Source organism: Semicossyphus pulcher, unplaced genomic scaffold (genome assembly GCF_022749685.1).
Source record: "Semicossyphus pulcher isolate SPU_LCO1_2020_fin unplaced genomic scaffold, fSemPul1.0.p SCAF_3, whole genome shotgun sequence".
NCBI lineage: Eukaryota > Metazoa > Chordata > Actinopteri > Labriformes > Labridae > Semicossyphus > Semicossyphus pulcher.
The window spans coordinates 15,184,618-15,205,419 of NW_027211704.1; the positions used below are offsets into that span (position 1 = coordinate 15,184,618).

Below are 20,802 nucleotides of genomic sequence, written 5' to 3' on the forward strand. Positions count from 1 at the left end.
GACCCATTGCTCGGATCCATTTGGTACCTCCTGTTGCATCACTTCTTCACAGCCTTCTTGCCGGTACATATAGTATTACACCTAGCAAAAAATGAACTTTAAATTGAAGGGTTATGGATATTACCCCGGAGCTGCCTTTTATGATGATGTTGTTGTTACTACTGCATTGCATTATGGGTGGTTTATGTGGAGTCCAGTGCTTGCATTCTGTAATATTTACCCAGAAATAGTATGGACTTCATGTACTATTGGATTCTTTGTATGATTTCTGACATAGTAAAATAATCTTTACTATTGTTATGATGCAGCACCAGGAGTCTTGTTGTCATTGGAAGGTTGCCAGAAAACCAGCTGAGACTTCAGATATAAGTGGATGTTAAAGGGTTAAACTGCTTATTGCATATTATACAACATTATTGATTCATTGAAATATGACAGCCAACTCACGAGAATGTATTTTGCTTTCCACTATCATTAGAAAATAGATATGACATTTCTGCTTTAGGGTGGATTCCCCATTATAGGTATAGCCAGTCTACATTATGCCCACGGTCCAATCTGTACCACATGCAAACTCATCCACATCACATGTACAGTTGCCTTCTGCAGTCACCTGAGCGAGGTTTGACTACAGTCAGCTGAAGGCTGTTGTTTTACAAGGACCTACAATAAAATATTTTCTTTATTTTACCCGTGTTTGTGTCCTCATTTCTCTCTCCATGACAGTGTGTGTGCGTGATATCCTCCCGTCATGCAGGCTGCAGCAGCAGGGATCACGGCTCAGCAGTAGAGGTCAATTTGTTGTGTTTGTTTTCCAGGAAGCCTGTATACTCAGAAGCCCTCAGCCGCGCCGCCGCTGTCATACCGCCCGGCTGATGTGAACACTTTTTCTTGGAAACACGGTTCAAAGCTTACTTGCAGGTTTCAAGTGGTTATTATCTTTGTACACATCTGTGGTTTGGTTGATGATGATGAACTTTGACTTTGTGAAGAAATTTTGACTTCTGACATGACACACTTCGGCTAATTTCTAGGAAAATGAGTCAAACATTTGCACCGCACAGGTGATTTTATTCAGAATACAACGAAGCATAATCACCGACTGAAAATGTGCTGCTCAGAGCACGATGCAGAGAGTAAAACTAGTGGCTGGATGTTAATATAATACAGGTGGATGCACAATAGCTAACAATCTAGCACTAATGCACATGCACTGAAAGTCAACAGTGAAGCTACAGACAAAGCCGTTTAAGTGTAACACAGTGTAAAAGGGATGCGTAAAGGTTAAGGATCGGTCTTTCCATTGGATGAAAATGCAGCATTAAACACAAGTGCCGTCAACGACGTCGAGACAGCGAGAGGTAACTCAAACAGTACCGGAAGTACTGCAATGAGACTTCAACTCAAAAGGTTGGAAACTGTCAGATAATAAAAAAGATAATGGAGGACATTTAAATATATATATATATTTAATTGACAACACTTAACAACATATTCAGTGCTGCACGAAATTAGGCTGCAAATCGCATATACAGACCACTATGCCTTCTTTGTGTGGAGACTCTGTCACCTGTAAATAAGACAGTTTATTGTTCATCTCATCGTATGAACACACATTTTATTCATGTGTCATCCATCATCTGGCATGAATCTATGCACACTTATTTTCTGTAAATACTGGAAACTATCTACCTCATGTAAATTAATCCATCTGTTACATAATTACATATTTTTTCTAAATCATATTAAATATCTCTCTATCTATGCACTATTGTCTTTCACAGGCTTGTAGATACTAGTTTAATATTTCATGTTGAATGTAGGCTTGTTCATATTAGTTACATGTTTAATATTTAATGTTTAAATGTACATATAGAGCAAAGTTAAACCGGAGTCAAATTCCTTGTATGTGCCCATACCTGGCCAATAAAGCTGATCTGAGACTAAAAGTGTTCAATATTAAAGTAGGCCTAACAATAAATATACTCTCAGTTGCCTGTGTGTTAGGTATACCTTCTAAATCTTAAGAAGTCTAATACATAATTGCCAAAGTTAAATGTTCAGCTGTTGTTTGAACTTTCTAAATGAGACTTTTGTTACATTTTGTGATCCTTTTGGAGGCTGCAGTTTGCACTGTTTGATAGGTGATTCAGTTATTTTACAGTTATTCTCTGTATAATGTAAACAACCTCTGTAAACTAAGATCAACAGCCTACAGGACTTTAGAGAGCTAATAGTGTTAGTTGGATGTAGCTTAGCTAATAAAGTGGCTGAGTGTAAGCTATACTCATATAACATTGAAAGCCAATAAAGTTTTAAAACTCAACTCATTATTATGAAATGCATTATCCTGCATCTGTTGTAGAGCCAATTCGACAACAGCACTGCAAGTTATTTTATTTTATTTAGTACTTTTGTTTCAAAATCCTGGGTGGAAACTAGCATTATGGAATAAAATAATGACTGTCCAAATGACAACTTCACTGTCTCATATTACGTGGATTAGGTTATAGTGGATGGCTTGGCCTCAGTATTTCTAATATTTCCAAACTTTCAAACTATTTCTCTGAACAGGTTTAAGATGGGCTTGTCTGAAACGTACAACATACATGTTCATCCTGCTTTGTAAGGCACACACTTTGTACTTCTCTTTAACAACATCATGACATCTTATTTTGAAATCCGCAGGAAGTGGTGCGTGACACACAGCTAGCGTGTGGGGGAGCGCAGGGAGGCTGCAGGCAGAGCCTGTCTGTCACTGCGGGCGCTGAAACACAAAACCTTTCTGGGAAACGGATTCCTGGAAGCTCCGCCAGTCCGAAGTGAACTGAGCTGTTTTCTGCGCTGCAGTTTACGGAATAAAGAGCTCACACTCGGTCTCTCTGCAGACCACCGGCAGCACACACGGATACTTATTTCTCTTATCACAGCAACAGATAGTTAAAAGAAATGTTTTAATTTCCGCCATTATCCGAGACTATTCGGCTGAATTAATTATTGACTGCGCTGCTTTATTCACTGGACTGTTTCTCAAAGTGGTCGCGATCCTTATGATTTCCCTTTGTATAAGGTAGGCTAATTTTAATTTCATATGTTGTGTCAAAGTTTGTTTTCGCGGATTTTCTCGTATACCTACTCAGAGCCTTATGCCAGAGGGATTATCAGAGTTCAGGCTTTTAACTGTAAAGACCCGTTAATCATATTTTAAAAGCTATTTTTAAAATTCCGTGATGTTTATGTTTTTGTTTGTTCACATTTTCTTAGTTATTTTGGATATATCAAAGTAAGCTCATCTTGGACAATAAAAAACAAAACGTGTGATAATATGTGAAATATTGTAAAAGATACATTTAAGAACTGGGATGATTTTTCATTCTTCACCAAAGAGAGTTTTTGAGAAAGAATTCAAGGAAGTTTTGCATAAACAAATATTCCTTGATACTTTAGTTGTAAAAGATTACTCATATATTTATTGACATGTCAACAGGGCTGCTGTCAGTCAGACATGGTTGCCCGGGCAGTGACCATCTTCCACCATGAGGAGCGAGGAGGAGGTACATGCTGCCCACCTCCCTCTCCTCCACCCAGAGACCCAGCAGAGGACCTGCGCTGCATCACCACCACCTTCCAGTATCTACACACCTCAGGTACAGCAGCGGGCTCTCTGACTGGGACACATTTACATTGCTTTGAATTACACCATATCGTTTGTTTTGAGTCCATCTCATAGATCTGTTTGACATTGTTGACAGTGGAGAGTGTTTACATTGCTCTGCACTTGGCCTTTCTGGTTGTATTGTAGAGAGATGTGAAGTCAGTTTAGGACTCAAACATAACCCTGACACTTTCAGTATCACCATTCCCATGGCGATGTTGTCAACAAAACTGGAGATGATGTCTTAAAAAAAATCTCTTCTTTTTATTATTTTTCCTTCTATTTTTGGACACATCTCTCTCTCTCGTTTCGTCATCCAAAAGACACAGATTTTTATTGTGAAACCGTTTCTTCAGGGGTTTCACTGGTTTTAATTGCCAGGTCTGTTTGTTTTGGAGATTCGGCTCCCAGTAAAAACCCTCATGAAATATGAAAACTAACAGGGATCTAAAACCAAGTACCGTGCTGAGCTAATGTTAGCCGCAGCTCGGCTCCCAGCCCCTCCTGACCTGCTGTGTCTGTTGAACTGGGCGTAAACACACAGATTTGAATCTGCTTTATTCAGTGTATCTACCCACTGGTGTATTTTGTTATCATCACGTGATATCTACCTGAAATCAGTTCTTTTCAGTTCTGTTTTCTGTTTAGGAACGGCTTAGAAGAATTGATTTCAGGTGAAACAAGATTATTTTTCTGGCTTATAAAATACAGTATGGGACTGGTGCACAGACTGGCTTTCCTGTCGATACCCGAGCAAGCATTTTAGGCTGTATCAGAGGTGTTTTTTATGCTTTTATTAGTAATGGAACAACTCTAACCACAACTACATACATGTAACAAGAAACATCCCAACCATGTGTCTGATTTCAGGCTGGTACTGGGGTTCCATCTCAGCAAGTGAAGCTCGGGAGGCTCTCCTACAGAGGCCTGAAGGCACCTTCCTCCTGCGGGACAGCAGTCATCCTCAGTACATGCTGGCCCTCTCAGTGAAGACCCGCTGTGGACCCACCAGCGTGCGCATTGAGTACAGCGGGGGCTCATTCTGGCTGGACTCCATCTCCCCCGGCCTGCCTCAGCTGCAGTCCTTCCCAGATGTTCTCAGCCTCATACAGCACTACACAGGCTCAGGCCAAACGCCACGGGGCCCGGCCTCTAAGGACATCCACCCCGAGACAAAGCCTGACCCCGACAAGCACGCAGCTAAGGACAGCGGGGTGCCTCTGAGGCTGATGCACCCGCTGCACAAACCAGAGGCCTTCCCCTCTCTGCAGCACCTGTCGCGCCTCACCCTCAACAGACACACGACGGACTGCACCGACCTGCTGCCACTCCCCAAGACTCTGCTTCGCTACCTGCAGGACTACCCGTTCTACATATGAGGGTCTGTGTCTCTCCGGAGCAGGACGCAGAGACGGGGACGTGGGTCAGGGTCACACTCCAGGAACACACACTGTGAATATGAAACTGTTTGACACGCCGAAAGGGAGAACGTCAAAATGCTTTAAATACAATAAACCTCAGCGTGAATGAACTCAGTCTTACGTCAGTGCTACACTTGTTCTCTAGAGTAATATTTGTATTATTTTTATGTCTGTTGCAACAACTGTACTCTCACTTAATTTCTACAGTGTCTGTTTCTCTTTATTTCCAACACTTTTCAGAGTCTTAAAATATATCATATATTTTTGCATGTTTTAGACCAGTTGTTTTTCCACAAAAGAGCCAAAACTTCTCATCAATAAATCTGTTTAAAAGCAGCTACTGTTTTTTCCTTGTTCCAGGAGGGATAACACTGGAAATCATTTGTATGAGGAGCACTAGTTCCTTTGCTTTGGAGCTCATTCTGCAGGAGCTATAAGACCTGAGGTTAGCAAAGAGTGTTGAACAAAGCAATGTTTATTCACTCTTAATGAAATCATTTAACATATTTATACATGGCCGAGACATTTGCAGCTCAGGGCACCATTATGGTCTTCACAAAGTCTCTTTAACATATCTTTTCATCATAATGTCTTAGGGTTTTGGCTTTTCTCAGAGTTTGGAGCCACGAGAGGTTTGATCCCTGCTGTTTTATTGGACCTGGTCAAAGACAATCACAGTAGGATTAGGAGTTTAAATAGTAGAGTGTGCATTGCTACAGTATGTTTTTTGCAGTATTATGTGCAGTGTGAAAGCACTGCAAATCAGATGGTTGCAGCCTTAGAGGTAAAACCAGCATGATCAAGTGGTGAAAAGAGTTGTTAACCACTGAAGGACATTCGTCTACAAGCCCTTTATTTATTCTCAGAAGAGGATCATTAACGCCTGTGGATTTTCAAGAAAAAAAACCTCAGAAATGTGTCCTCTCTTTATTATCAAACTGTTTTCTTTCACTGATGAAACACTCGAACACATACGTGAGAATTATTGTTTTCATGGAAACACGCCTGAGTCTGTTTCCACGAGGTGGAACTGAGCAGTGCTGAGAAAGCCTCTTATCAGGATTACAGTAAGAGCTGCAGTTATTAATACACTGTTGCACCAACTAAGAACAGACTATCTCTGCTCCAAACTGTCAGTCTTAATTGTTTAAATAGTAAGTTGGACAACAAGTAAATAATTAAGATCATAAGCTGAGCAGAGATGTCTCTGACCTGCAGTCTGACTGAAATACAGACAGAAAGTTTATGTCATTGGTCTCACAGGATTTATGATTCGTATGTATTTTTAATGCAGCATTATAATAAATGCATATATCAGATTAGTACTTCACAGTGATGGAAGTTCATAGCGTTATTTTATATATTCTATGATCAGAGTTAAAAAAAAACTTAAGAATAAAATATGCTTCAATTTGCAACCATCATTTTAATGTGCCTCGGGTGGAGCTTTAACCTCTTAGTTCTTAACTTCACAAAGCCTACTGTAGGGTGGTTTAATCTATCACGCAAAAGATACCGTATCAGTGTTATAACTGTATAATCCCAATATGCATGGTTACAGTTTTTCCATTGAAATCATTGTAGTTGTGTACAGTAGCTCCTTCTAAAAAGAGGAGCAGTAGTCAGTCAATCAATTCAACAGCAACAAAAACAACAATATATGTATCATACATACTTATGTTTCCAATGCCAATAATAATAGTACAAATATGTCTAATATTAGCAATAACAACTTAAAAAATTATAACATAAGAATGACTGATGAGAATAATTGTAGCAGTTGGAGTCATGCAGGTCCACGGCAGCAGTCTGCAGTATAAACTACTATAAAAATAAATTAGTAAGTACAAGTATCTCACATAGCTGGATTACCTCATCGGAAAAGTGAAAAATTGGGATTGAGGCCTAAAGGAGCCCTGAGAGCCCCAGGTTTTCTGCATGTCGACTGGCTTGTGTTCACTTTATTAGCCAGATACTTTTTTGAGAATTTGCCCACTAAAGTAAAATATCAACCAAGGTGCATCCCGCAGGTCTTGTTGTCTATGTTTTAGCTGATATTAGCCTTTTTTTAACAGAAGACATGTTGACATGTTACAGTAAGAAAAAGACAAGTCTAAATGATAACATTTATAATAGCTGAATTACATTTAGTAGCTTCAGTTTCAGGGTCCTGTTATTGGTCATGCTGTCCCACTGTCATATCTTACGGGGACATTGTTAATGTTTTGATCCACACCTGTGCTTTTCCAAGTAAAGATGTCTGCTGTGAAAAAAGTCTGTTTCTTTATCTGGTGCATATTCCTAATTGTATTTGAGTGGTATGAAGATATTTGATGAAACTTCTATCAAACTACCAATCAATTATAAGTTACCAAACAGCAGACCTACATGGCCATGTATTTCTCCAGGGATAATTTACACATTTCACAGAGAGGTGAGGCAGAAACTGACGGTGTGAAGGGGACCAGCAGCTCTTTGTTGCCCACGACCCAAAACTGGTCAATTACAGCCATGGTTCCTCAAAATTGTACTTCAGTACAGTTGCTCAGGGTAAATCACCACTGCATATCTATAGCATGTGTTGAATTAAACTTGTAGAAAGGGGCTACTATAATGTCTCAAAAATACATAAACTACTTTATTTAACATTTAGTGTAAAATTCTGCAAAAAATGTCATATAACATTGATAATAATGCTAAAAAATAATAAAAGCAATAATAACAATGTGTTTCAGCAATAAAATATGATTCTTAATGTTTGTATAATTGTGTATTGTTATCCTCTCCCCACCCCCTCACTTCCCTCCTGTTAATCCCCCAGCAGCAGCAGCGCAGTCAGGGAGCAGCGACGGAGGCCAACAAAGCACTACTTGGAAGTCAGTTGGTGGATTTTAAACCAATCATTAGGTAAGCATGTGTTATATACAAGCAAAGCGGAGTTGTGGCATTTTGTCCGTATGTTCTACTAGCAATAATATCGTTATATATATTTGCTAACCTATATTTTCTTCCGATATTTTGCTCACACTAGCCCGCTAGCTAACGGACCACTAAAGTCGCATTGACTTCCGTTATGCTAAGCTAAGGATGGGTAGCTAGCTTACCAACTAGCCGTCTGTGACCGGTTTGAAAAAGCGAAGTTTGGCTGGGTAGTAAAAGAAAAACTACAAACTCTGCCGTGGTGTTTGATACAGGATATTATAAATGTTTCATCCACATCTTTTGAAGAATTAAATAAAAATGTAAACTTAGTGTCTAGGCACATATCCGGCTAGCTAGCTTCAAGAGCTAGCGTCAAGTCTTTTGTAAACAGAACCTCATCGATAACTAAAATCCAGGTCAACCTACACTGAAGTTCATATAAATTACATGTTGATAGAAACTACCAACGCTTGAGTATTTATGTTTGATTATTGAATGTTCTAATGGTGATGTGAGACAAACGTATGACGGACTAATTTGTCAAGATTGAAGCCGGGGATGGGTCAGAAACACTGAAGCGGAAATGTATCATGGAAGAGGGCTGCTAGTCTGACTTAAAATTTCAAGCCAAAGTAGATGTTTGAGGCGTGGACTCTCAACTTTTTAAGCTGGTCGTGTGTTGCTCCTGGTGCAAACTATACTGAACAGTTGAGTGACTGACTAAAAACAGCCATGGTGCTGCTATTTCTACAGAAAGCTAAACATTTAGCCTCGGGTGTTGGTTTCTGACGGGTTTGGCGTTGTGTCAACACAGCTGAGGATTGCTAGCTGCTCATCGTTTCTCACAGGCGCAGTTTGTGGCAATAGTTGCATAATGCCTGAATGCAATTAAACGGCCCTCCCTCGCTGTTGTTATAGATAAAGTGCTCTCATGTCGTAACCCTTGCTGTTTTCTGACTGCAATCTGTTTCTTCTTTGCAGCTATGGCAGCGATCAGGAAAAAGCTGGTCATAGTTGGAGATGGAGCCTGTGGGAAGACCTGTCTGCTCATCGTGTTCAGTAAGGACCAGTTTCCAGAGGTCTATGTGCCCACAGTGTTTGAGAACTACGTGGCTGACATTGAAGTCGATAGCAAACAGGTACGAACAATGTTGCTTTTCTCACATTTCAGACCAGAATCAGCATTATGTAACTTTGCATCTGCTGCGAAACAGCTGAATGCAGGTTTTCAGATCCCCTCACCAATAGTGGCACATGTTGTGTAATAGTTGCATTGATAAGTACAAATACAGTATACTTATTTTGAGGGTTTGTATTGGTGAAATGCCTGTTGAGTTTTTAGCAAAGCACGTTTGTCATAACATCCCAAGTGAGCTTCTAATTGTGAATACACATTTAAATAACATGTTTCCTTTGTGTTTGTTTAAAGACAAATAAAATAAGTTTGAATCATAGAAGAGAATCTGCTCCACTTTCTCTCACCATTTAATTTGCATCTAAATTCAGGTATCAAACCTATGCACCGTCTAGCGCCTCAATGAAACAAAAAGTAGCGTCTATGGTACATATGAAGACTATTATCTGTAAATAATTCCACAATAAAATGCTTCTCATCTTACTTAATCAAGCATTACAGTCATGCAATCACCTTCCAGTGATGATACAAAATGACGATGATCCGTAATTGTCAAAAATCTTAATTAATTGCTCACGTTACAGTTAATTACTGTCTGGTTAACATATTGGGAGAAGTGAAAAAGTGAAAACGGGGGAGGTTTTGCCAGGATTTTATCAAAAATCAGTTTCAGGCATGAAACTGTATTTGTCAGTATCCCAGTCCTATTTTAGGACAGCGATTACTAAGAGCTGCATCAAGAGAACACAAGTTATAAACTAAAGTGATTATATGTCTATATTTTTAAGTTATTGGTTTAAAATAGTTAATCAGAGTCATTATAAATAGCATGAAGTGTAACACATTAATATTTTTGAGTACAAGATATTAGTTTGTATGCACTAGTAAGGTCAGTACAGCATTAAACCTATAGAACTGAAGCGCTCTGAACATGGTTTGTCTTCATGTTGTTGATCACATGTTCACTCCCATTTCGCAGGTCGAGTTAGCGCTCTGGGATACAGCTGGTCAAGAAGACTATGACAGACTGCGCCCGCTCTCCTATCCAGACACTGATGTCATCCTCATGTGCTTCTCCATCGACAGCCCCGACAGTCTTGGTAAGCTGAAACTGAGAGCCGATAGTGTATGTTAATGTTTGTGGTACATATTTCTTTCTTTTTTTTACATGTGATATAAGTTACGGCTTGGGATTTGCTAAAGGAAGATTTAAAGAGCCCTGAGGAACACACAGTTTATATTTAGTTTAATGAACTTGTTGAATAATCAGGCGGAAAGTAGACGGAACAAATAGCTCTTTTATGAGTTCATGAGGAACTTGTTTAACATACTTTACATTCAGACAGATTCTATTTTATAAGAGTAATGTCAGCTACATGTACCCTGTAGCTGTGTCTCTGTTTTGTTTTATGACGTCTTTTGTCACCTTATTTAGAAAACATCCCTGAGAAGTGGACTCCTGAGGTGAAACACTTCTGCCCCAACGTTCCCATTATACTGGTGGGAAATAAAAAGGACCTGCGTAATGATGAGCACACCCGCAGGGAGCTTGCCAAAATGAAGCAGGTAAATATTTCAGAACACACACACACACGCCAACATCTCCTAGTGATGCATTTCCTAAAATCTCTCCTGACCTTTCTTTTAGGAACCTGTGAAACCCGAGGATGGTCGGGACATGGCTAACAGGATCTGTGCCTTTGGATACATGGAGTGCTCTGCAAAAACAAAGGATGGTGTGAGGGAAGTGTTCGAGATGGCCACCAGGGCTGCACTACAGGCCAAGCGGGGAAAGAAGAGCAGTAAATGTGTCGTACTGTAAACGGGGGCGCGAGGACTGCTTCCTACGGGGGGGAAGATGGAGCATAAGGTCAAACCTAAACCCCCAAACACACCCACACAAAAGACTGTTCTCCCCAGTTTTTACTAAAGGTGTAATGCTTTTACTTTTTTTGTCTTAAGCAAAAGTAGTCAGGTTCTGTCAGTATTCAATTTTGAGGCTATGGAAAATACTTTTTTGTACTTTAAAAATGAGTAAATTTGCCATAATGAAACCTCCTTTATCAACATGTACTATGTAATCGAAGATTTCAGCCAGGGGACCTGTTGTGTCACACCTGCCAACTACAGTTAAGTGCTTAAGCCCTGCCTGCTGATCTGAGGAATGTTCCACAGCCAACCAGGGCGAAGAACCTGCACACTGTGACCCATAGTCCTTTTAATTATTTCAACAAACAGATGCACACATGAAGTCAAAATTGGTTTGTGTGCTTCACATACAAATCTAATGTGCATCGTGATTACATGCACAATATGAGACTGGAAACTCATTTTGTTAAACGCAAATGGAAACTTAGTGTTTTGTGTAATAAATTACTTTGTAAGAATCTTGATAATTTGTTTCACTTGCTTGTTAAACACTGAATGACACGTAGCAGAGTGAGTTCTAGTCTGGTATTAATATAGAAAAATAGTTCTTGCTGGGTTTTGGCAAAACTTTTCCAGTGATAAAACGTCCTCAGCATGCACAGCCAGTTTAACATCGCACAGCTGGAAGAGTTGCGGTGAGGGTCCTGGGTCAGCAACAGTGGAAGTTCAAGGCCACTCAGCTAATTCTGTGGGCATGATAGATACAATACAAGCTGTTCTTTGGTTGTTATATTTCTGCAGTATAGCCTGACAGAGACAAGATTTTTGCCATTATTGCAGTGAGTTTCAAAATGATTTGTATACCTTGTTAACACACAACCATTTTTTTGCTAAAGATCCCCTAAGTTGGTTGATTAAATGTAGGGATGAACGATATTGGATTTTTTTTGCCGATATCCGATATGCCGATATTTTACAGCTCATTTAGCCAGTTACCGATACCGATATTTTTTTTCCTGCACACCTAATTGCAGAGATCATCAACTCTCTTCTGTATTGGAATTAGCGCACAGTATAATGGTGATACTCTCATCACATTTGTTACAACGGTCGGGGTGACGGGTCTTGAGATGGTTAATCAAGTTTAGGACATAGTTTTGTTCTACGTGTGACACTTTACAGTTGAAAACAAACTTTTCAGTACTCGCTCATTGACAAGCCATCAGGGTGACTCACTGTAAAGTCTTTGCCATTTCTGTTCCTCAGCCTTTATGTACACCAAACTGATGTCTGTGATAGCACCACTCAGGATCATCCCGACAACCTCTTGCATCCCGATTGGAAACATGATTCAGGAGTCATTGAGGTCAAACATTGAAACCCACAAAAAGTGCTTTATATCACATTGCATTACATGTGCATTTACATTATTTTGTTGGTATTGCCATGTTTCATCTTTTTGTCCACAGATGATATTAAAATATAAACAATGCAACTTCAAGTGGTGCAGTTGAGGAGGAAACCTGTGATCTATGAAGTCTGTGTGACATGAGAAAAACACTCTTAACTTTTCAGTTTATCAGATACACGGAGCTAAAACTAAATACAAAAGCCCTGCTTCAAATCTATCCTTCATGAAGTCCATAATGTTCAGTCTGTTGAAACCAATATTTTAAATAAATATTTAAATATTAGAACCACCTCTCAGTATGATACAGAACTGTTCATCCGCACCACTAACTAAAGCCTCCAAAATGAACAACAGCTCTGTAAGTTTCAACCAAAAAGTGAATGACAGAGCTTCATGAAGGGAGGATCGACTTCAGGGCCTTTGTATTGGACTACATTAATTTAAACTAGGTGTTCATAATACTCTGAAACTGGAGTGTGTTTTGTGGAGAGAACAACAATCTTTGGTGAGTTATATTTACAGAAAAAATGAGACTATGCATTTTATATTGCTCATTTGAGCAATAAAATATTACACTCAAAAAGGCTTATCCACTCGTCTTCTGGTGTGAACACAGGATATGCATGAGTGGTTAAAGGCCATATCTGATAACATTAGAGGCATCAAAAGAAGGTAACTAAACAGCCTCCTCTTGTGTCTGATGGGACAACAGCAGCAGTGCATGAAGTGTGATGGTATTCATAAATGCATTTCAGGGTGATAAAGTGATGCCCACTATGAATTACTAGCAAAGAAAATATTCACGTCTGTCGAAAAAATTGATTTTAGATTAAACCTGTTAACGTTCCTATTTAAACAAAAGACATGTATTACCACAATATGTCTGTTTTCCCCAAAGAAAGTGAGTCCTGCACAGTTTGTAAGCTGTGGAAATCTGCTGCATTCAACTGTCTGACACCTCAGCTACAGCCAGGCGTCAGAAACTGCTGTGATAATCATCACTTCTCAAGTCATTCATTCTTCTTGGCTGGAAGTCCTGAGCGGGCGAGAAACACCGGAAGCACAGCGAGTGCTCCCAGAGCCACAGCTATCAGAGGTCTGTAGAAAAGCCAGCCTGCTCCGATGGTGAGCAGAGACAGAGAGCAGGAGACGCAGAAGGCGAAGATCTTCAGCCCCACAGACACCAGCTCTCTGAGAACAGGAACCCAGTCCACTGTTGGCACACGACAGAAGGGTACACGTGAGAGATATAAGAGTAATCCATGAATGATGTGAGACAGCAGCAGTAAGTGATCGTTTACCCAAAGTGTAGATGATGCGCATGGTCAGCTGTATACTCAGGAACATGAGGGCCCAGCCTGCAGCCCTGAGTCCCCACGTCTTCATACTGTTGTGCTGGTGTTCTTTCGTAAACACCTCCTACAGACACAAAACAACTGCATCAACTCGCAGAACCAAGTGGAAAAGAACCAGACACAAACAGTATAAATATTACAGCTTTTTTATTTCCCCCAAAACAAATTAAATTGACAAAAAACTACTTCTACGTCAACCAAATGAAGTGAAATCCACACTGACCTCTGCAGAGAGCTCCTCCAGGTACAGGATCTCCAGGGTGTCTCCTGACTTGGTCTTAAAAGGCTTCAGCTGCTCCCCATTCTGCATGGCCACAATACTGACCTGAAAAACAGAGGTCGTTTACCAGCATCTGAAGAAGATCACAGTTAAAGCTTTAACAGTATGGGCAATTATTTTAGTGCAGAATATTCCCTGGTACTGCTTGCTCATATGGAACAGCAACTCACAGTTTGAGCCGGGCCGAGGGGAGACGTCTCGCCACTCAGTCCAGCGAAGGAGAATCTCACACGCACATCCCCAACCTTATGGAGAAAAAAAAAGTTAATAACATTATTAATGTGGAACACATGACCAAACAGATGTCTATGTATCTGTGAGAAGTTTACACACCTCTGGCCTTCGTGGGGACTGGGTGTGATAAAAATAATCATCGTCAATGCTGAGAAAAGGCTCCAAGTTAAAGGCAGGAAAATCCCTCAAACTCAGCGTCTGGAAGTTATTTATCTGCTCCACCAGGCCTGAGGAGGACAGAGCAAACGATTATTAGTAAAACAGTGTGTGTGTATTTCCTGTATGTTGTGGGTGTTTGTTCAGATACCTTTAGACAGATCGAAAGGTCCGACTCTGACCTCAGGAGCCACCACTGTGACACTCTCAACTGCCATGGCACTGAGATTCAAACACAACGTTAAAGATGAATCGCACGCAAAATGTTATTTATAATGCCACAGAATGATCCTTTAAAACATCGGAGTACCTCGGGTTCTGGTGGCCGATTTCCTTGTCAAAATTACGACTGTTGATCAGCTCTGATTTCCACTCGGTGTCTAAAGAAAATTAATCACATTAATGCGTCAACCAGAGTCGAGTATGTCATCCTAACAGCTTGCAGCAGCCCAATTCATTACACTTTTTAGAAAGGCCAGATATGAAAAAAGTTATGTGCCATAAGGCCTGAAATTTACATTTCTAACAATGCACATGTTTAATGCTAGAAGAGAAATACACTATTGTAGTTGTACTCACTGTAGTTGTACGTCGTCTCCGTTTTGGTCTCACCGTTCTCCTGGTAGTCCCTGGAATTAGTCGACACAAAATCACCTGAGGCTAAAAATACCTTTTCAACAGTTTTTTTTTTTTACACCTGAGCCCACCCTGAATGTAGACAAACTTATTGGCATGACGACACACTCACTTGCTCTCCCGGTACTCCACCCACTGATACATCTCCACCTGCCTTTGCAGCTTCACCGCCTGCACCACCACTCTGTAGTTGGGGTCATGCAGGGGCTAAACACACACAATTACACATGATAAATTACTGATACTCTGATAGCTGCTTAGTTAATCCCAGTTTTTGTAGTAGTTTTTTATACTAGTAGCACATCACATAAGTATATACAAGTCTGATCCCAGTTGTTTGCTTGAGAATGTAGAATTCATTTTCAGAGAGTGCTTTTAAACAATACACAGTACAAACTAAAAATCAAGGAGTCTACCTGTGAGGTGTACAGCTTTGCAGAGAGATGAACTAAACGGTTGTTGTTCTGCAGGTCGAGGCTGGAGAAAGACCCCAACGACACGCACTGAGAGAGACCCTCATCCAGCGAGGATGCTGTTTGCAGAGCCCGTCCCTGAAACATTACAGAGAGTTGACTTTGACCTTAATAGTGTTCAATGAGGCTTGGATGTTTTAATACGTGAATGCAACAGTTTTCCACTGTGTACATGTTTCTTACCTCATTGGTGAAGAGAATATAAATTGAAAGGAAAAACAGTCCAACACCCAAAACTGTTCCTCCCGCAGTTTCACTCAGTCGCTCCAGGAATCCAGGGTTAGATTTGCCAGACACGCGCCTGTGCTGGTTTGGGCCCTCATCTGAAAACTGAAACAAACACAAGACAACTTCAGAGGTTTAATGCAAACCAAAACAATGGATGGATGACAGTATGGACTATGAGAGAATAACAAGAATGCAAGTCTGGATATACTGGCATTTGAGTTTAAACTTTCTCCACTAAAGGACCAAGTGACAGTCGTAGCTTCTGTCACCAACCTCATTTTTTGTCATGATATCTAGTTGTCCTTTTTACACTATCTTTTGCCACAGTTTAAACCCCTGGGACCTGAATTGTTATGACCAGACAGATGTGCAAATCTTGATCAGCATCATTTACCACTATGCCCTTTAAAACATATTAATTTCTCTAACATGTATTACAAGTAGGCTTGCGGAGGTATAAAGAAGAAGTAAGCTAGAGAATAACTCTGTCCAATGCCAAAGAGCAGGGCGTGAACATTGACACACCTCTTTTGTTCTGTGCTTAATTTACTTTATAACCTCTTCTTCAGGTTTCTAGGAATTTAAGTGTCGACAGCTGTTAATATATGGCTTCCCTAAGGTTACTCAAACTTAGTTAATCGCCACAAAGACTCGTCTAGCTAGTTTAAATTAGTTTACTTGAGTTGAAGTTAACTTAAACTGCAACGCTTCATCAAACTAAGCCTGAAAAAAGGCAGTGACGTTAATTATGTGCGCTAACGACACCTGCGTACTGAAATCCAGGAGCCGTTATTGTTCGCAAATGTAAAATATTATTAATGAATCACTTACTGTCTGTGTTGAAGACATGTCTCTGACTTGTTAAACTCCACAGCTAAACAGTGATGTTGGAGGTCTGGAAGATGCCAACGGCAGGAAGTGTCGTTCTGACATCAACGGTGATTAAATAAGTGTGCGCTTTCAGTTACAACCAGCGTACACCGGAAGCGTTCTGGTTAGGCGGAGTTGACGCTAAGTACTAAATTGTTTGCTACCAACGCTGCCCGAGTGCCCTGGTGTTTTAAACAAGCCAACCTGAAAGAGACTGATTTCTGACCCGGATATCTTATCCAAAAGGGATTATGGGTAACAGAGTCTTTTTTAGAACGCTAGTTTCAAATTTGTAGACCTGCCAAGTTTGGGCTTATCACTCCTCTTTTCTCTTTTACGTATACAATTTCTGCTTGTAAATTACACATTAGTAGCTTTACAGCTATAGTTACTACTCGTTTTACAGAATAGCTTTACAAAAATACACGTTATTTGCTTGCTAATTCATAAAATGTATAATCTAGTTGGGGAGATATGAGCTGCTAACAGTTCCACAGGAGACATTCTCCATCTAAACTTCTCATTTGCATAGCTGTTGTAGTCCCCAAGAGGTAAAATAATCCACTATTTTCCGCAGATTACTAAAATATAAATGCAAATATTTTTGTTATATTACATTACAACATGTTACCCTATACTACTGGTATATATCATATTCTATATTACATTAAATCTTATTTCTTTCTTTCACATCTCCATTTATCTGTTCTTATTTCTGTATCGTGCTGCAACAACCAGAAGACCTCCTGGGGATCAACAAAGGCTTATCTTATTTTAGAATTTCATACACAATAATAAATCAGTAACAGTGGACATTCAAGCTAAGGACTTTTACTTTCAATGCTGACTTAATACATTTTTTGAATGAGTTTTGAATGATGGGTCTGAATACTTTTTGCACTGATGAGATCATGTTCAGTTAATACCATAATCTGCTGTGGCTGGGAGCCCCACAGTTTAAAGCAAATATGGATATGAAATCTATATCTATGATAGCCTCTCTCTCTCTCTCTCTCTCTCACACACACACACACACACATAGAGAGAGAGATACACACACACATAGATGTGCCAGTCTTAAGAGGATTATTGAAAATGGGAACACAGAGCAATTACTGTCACTTATCATCATCATAACTGTGTCTCTCCCTGTAACATATGCACATGCCACAAACACACACACATACACACGCTTTCAATACTGCAACAGGCGCTCAGGAATAAGTGACGTGCAGAGAGCGTCAGGATGCAGGAATTTGATGTTATTGTGCTTGGAACGGGCCTGAAGGTAAGAAAACATGTTCTTTATAAAATGTAACCGGCCGTATGAGGCAAATAGGAATAATTACAAGCATCTGTTTGTTTGGAGCCAGAGCTACTGTCAATCCACGCAGACCGCCTCTTATTCAGAGCAAAGTAATTCAAATCCAAAGCGTCAGAGAGTTTTAACCCCATCAAGTAATCTTTTTAGTGCCCGTAGAAAAGTGTCGAGTGTTATTGTATTAACGGTATGTAAGATAATTTTGTCCTGTTACCATCACAACTGATGAAGCCAAAAAACAAAAGGAAATTTTAGAGTTATGACTAAAAACTAAACTTATTTCGTTTGAACAGTTAACATGGTGGTTAACTTTAGAGAAAATGGTCACATGGTCATTTTAAGGACTTAAAACAATGACATCATGCTGCCCTGTCTGTCTCAGGAATGTGTCCTCTCCGCTTTAATGTCTCAAAGTGGGAAAAAGGTTCTTCACATCGACAAGAATCCGTACTACGGAGGAAAGAGTGCATCCATCTCTCCTCTCGAGCAGGTGCCTTCACACAAACGCCACACGAGCAGCTGCTGCGACTTTGCTGGTTTCTGGTTTTTACTGTTTAATCTTTTCATACATTTACAGCTGTACAAGAAGTTCAAGGTTCCAGGTCCTTCCATGTCTATGGGCCGTGGAAAAGAGTGGAACATTGACCTCGTCCCAAAGTTTTTTCTTGCACATGGTAAAAGCAAAGTACTATTTCTCTGAATGCTTTTTGTGCAAATCCTGCATTTTCTGAACCCTCTTTTGTGTTCAGGTGAGCTGGTGAAAATCTTGGTGCACACTGAGGTCACTCGCTATGTGGACTTTAAAGTCGTTGAAGGCAGCTTTGTACATAAAGCAGGGAAGTTGCACAAAGTCCCCGGCACAGAGGAAGATGCCCACACTTCAGGTGAAGAAGAAGCACCATCATATGCACGCTTATAACTTCATTTAATGATGCTCATTAAAGCATTTACCTTTCAGATCTGATGGGCATGTTTGACAAGAGGAGGTTCAGGAAGCTGCTGCTCTTTGCTCTGAACTTTGACCTGAGAAAGCCTCGTACCTACCACGACATGGATCCTAACAAAACCACCACGAAGGACCTGTTCAGCCACTTTGACCTGGGACTGGACGTTATGGAGTTCACAGGTCACGCCATCGCTTTACACAGCAGCGAGAGGTCAGCACCAGGAAATTTAACCAGATAACAAGTGATGACAGCCGATCCTTTAAGCCACCTGGTTTCATTTAATGTCCTGTGTTGGCTCCCGTAGTTACCTGGAGCAGCCGTGTTTAGAAACCATCAGACGGATCAGGATGTACTCTGAGTCTCTGTCCCAACACAGCAGTCCTTACCTCTATCCTGTGTACGGGCTCGGAGAACTACCACAGGGATTTGCCAGGTCACAGAATAATTACTAAGATTTCCTGCTGTTACCCAGTGGTGTTAAATGTTTATGCATACAGTCAGAGAATGTGGATCCAACCTGTACCTGTGTGTTTCAGACTGAGTGCAGAGTACGGAGGAACCTTCCTGATGAACAGAGCGGTGGATGAGATCGTGATGGACGACGGCAAAGTGAAAGCTGTGAAGTCAGAGGGGAAGGCGAGTTTTATTTATGTAAAGGAAGCAGAGAAGTTGGTGCGAGAAAGCAGGGGTGTCCTGCAGCACTTTTGTTCTCTCTCTCAGTTTGTCTTCTCTCCTCCCTTCAACAGCTGTTCCTCTGTAAACAGCTCATCTGCGACCCCAGCTACGTTCCTAACAGAGTGAGGAAAGCAGGGCGTGTGATAAGAGTCATCTGCTTATTAAATCATCCAGTCAAAAACACCCAGGAGGCAAACTCCTGCCAAATCATCATCCCGCAAACACAACTCAACAGGAAATCTGGTATTCTGTCTGTTTTTCTCCTGATAAATCAGATTAATGTGCACGTTTGTGCACAGATTCTTTGTGAAAAAAGATAAATGGCTGACTTGTGTCTGTGAAAATCTGATCAACTAAGTTATAATTCATAGAAAACCTTTTCTCTTTTGTCCATGCAGACATTTACATATCTGTAGTGTCCTACAGCCACAGTGTGGCCTCAGACGGGCTCTACATCGCCACAGTGAGCACCACTGCAGAAACACGCAACCCAGAGAAAGAAATCCAGCCAGCGCTGGAGCTTCTCGAGCCAATCATTCAAAAGTGAGTCACATTTTAAAGTCTTTAATTTTACTGTTTGTAAAAATATAATTTAACTGTTATTTCCTGTCATCTTCTTGATCCCAGATTTATGTCAGTCAGCAACCTGCTGGTTCCCAATGAAGATGGAAAAAAGAGTCAGGTAAGGAGCAGACTCCTTCAAAAATAATTTCTTTGCAATGAATAAAAGACACAAACAGAAACGTGGTGGGTTTGATTTTCTGTCTGTCTTCTGTAGATTTTTGTGTCCCGCTCATACGACGCTACGAACCACTTAGTGTCTGATTGCGAGGACATCAGAGACATGTACCAGAGGATCACAGGAGCAGAGCTGAGCCTCGGACGCTCACAGAGACACCAGTCTTACAACTCTGAAGATGACTGAGGAACACTTTCAACATAAGGACTGAGTCATTCAACAGCTGGGAGGCCATAATGACATTATAGATGATTATAAATCCACAGCTGTGAAGTAGAGGGCGTTAGTGATCTGTGAGTGAACTGTGTAAATGTAAGGAGGATTTTCTTGTCCTCTAATTTGTTTCTCCTTTTTGTGAATTTATTTAAACTGTGATGTTTATTTGAACCTTCCATTTATCTGCATTTGGTTTGTTTTGTTGTGAGATAAGGTAACACACTGTGACTATAAATACAACTTGTGTGCAACACAGTTA

At 40.4% G+C, this 20,802-nt stretch overlaps 4 protein-coding genes across 4 annotated transcripts; 3 read left to right on the forward strand and 1 right to left on the reverse strand.

Moving 5' to 3' along the window:
* Window positions 1-2,989: 2,989 nt before the first annotated feature.
* On the forward strand, window positions 2,990-5,282 carry LOC138606143 (cytokine-inducible SH2-containing protein-like). Its single transcript, XM_069678606.1, has 3 exons — window positions 2,990-3,070; window positions 3,488-3,647; window positions 4,526-5,282. The coding sequence occupies exons 2-3, from the start codon at window positions 3,506-3,508 to the stop codon at window positions 5,032-5,034; spliced, it is 651 nt and encodes a 216-aa protein (XP_069534707.1). The 5' UTR covers window positions 2,990-3,070; window positions 3,488-3,505; the 3' UTR covers window positions 5,035-5,282.
* A 2,625-nt stretch (window positions 5,283-7,907) lies between these two features.
* On the forward strand, window positions 7,908-11,520 carry LOC138606426 (transforming protein RhoA). The gene is made up of 5 exons (XM_069678894.1): window positions 7,908-7,983; window positions 8,980-9,137; window positions 10,113-10,233; window positions 10,569-10,699; window positions 10,782-11,520. The coding sequence occupies exons 2-5, from the start codon at window positions 8,982-8,984 to the stop codon at window positions 10,953-10,955; spliced, it is 582 nt and encodes a 193-aa protein (XP_069534995.1). The 5' UTR covers window positions 7,908-7,983; window positions 8,980-8,981; the 3' UTR covers window positions 10,956-11,520.
* An 854-nt stretch (window positions 11,521-12,374) lies between these two features.
* LOC138606424 (transmembrane protein 43) lies at window positions 12,375-16,681 on the reverse strand. The gene is made up of 12 exons (XM_069678893.1): window positions 16,607-16,681; window positions 15,731-15,877; window positions 15,491-15,625; window positions 15,187-15,281; window positions 15,018-15,067; window positions 14,749-14,818; window positions 14,590-14,660; window positions 14,382-14,509; window positions 14,219-14,293; window positions 13,992-14,093; window positions 13,715-13,832; window positions 12,375-13,626 (listed from the first exon to the last, which is right to left on the reverse strand). The coding sequence occupies exons 1-12, from the start codon at window positions 16,622-16,624 to the stop codon at window positions 13,424-13,426; spliced, it is 1,212 nt and encodes a 403-aa protein (XP_069534994.1). The 5' UTR covers window positions 16,625-16,681; the 3' UTR covers window positions 12,375-13,423.
* Window positions 16,682-17,891: 1,210 nt separating this feature from the next.
* LOC138605681 (rab GDP dissociation inhibitor beta) lies at window positions 17,892-20,684 on the forward strand. Its single transcript, XM_069678082.1, has 11 exons — window positions 17,892-17,933; window positions 18,349-18,456; window positions 18,544-18,640; window positions 18,716-18,850; window positions 18,925-19,123; window positions 19,218-19,346; window positions 19,450-19,549; window positions 19,660-19,831; window positions 19,987-20,131; window positions 20,216-20,270; window positions 20,367-20,684. The coding sequence occupies exons 1-11, from the start codon at window positions 17,892-17,894 to the stop codon at window positions 20,511-20,513; spliced, it is 1,329 nt and encodes a 442-aa protein (XP_069534183.1). The 3' UTR covers window positions 20,514-20,684.
* The last annotated feature ends 118 nt before the right edge of the window (window positions 20,685-20,802 follow it).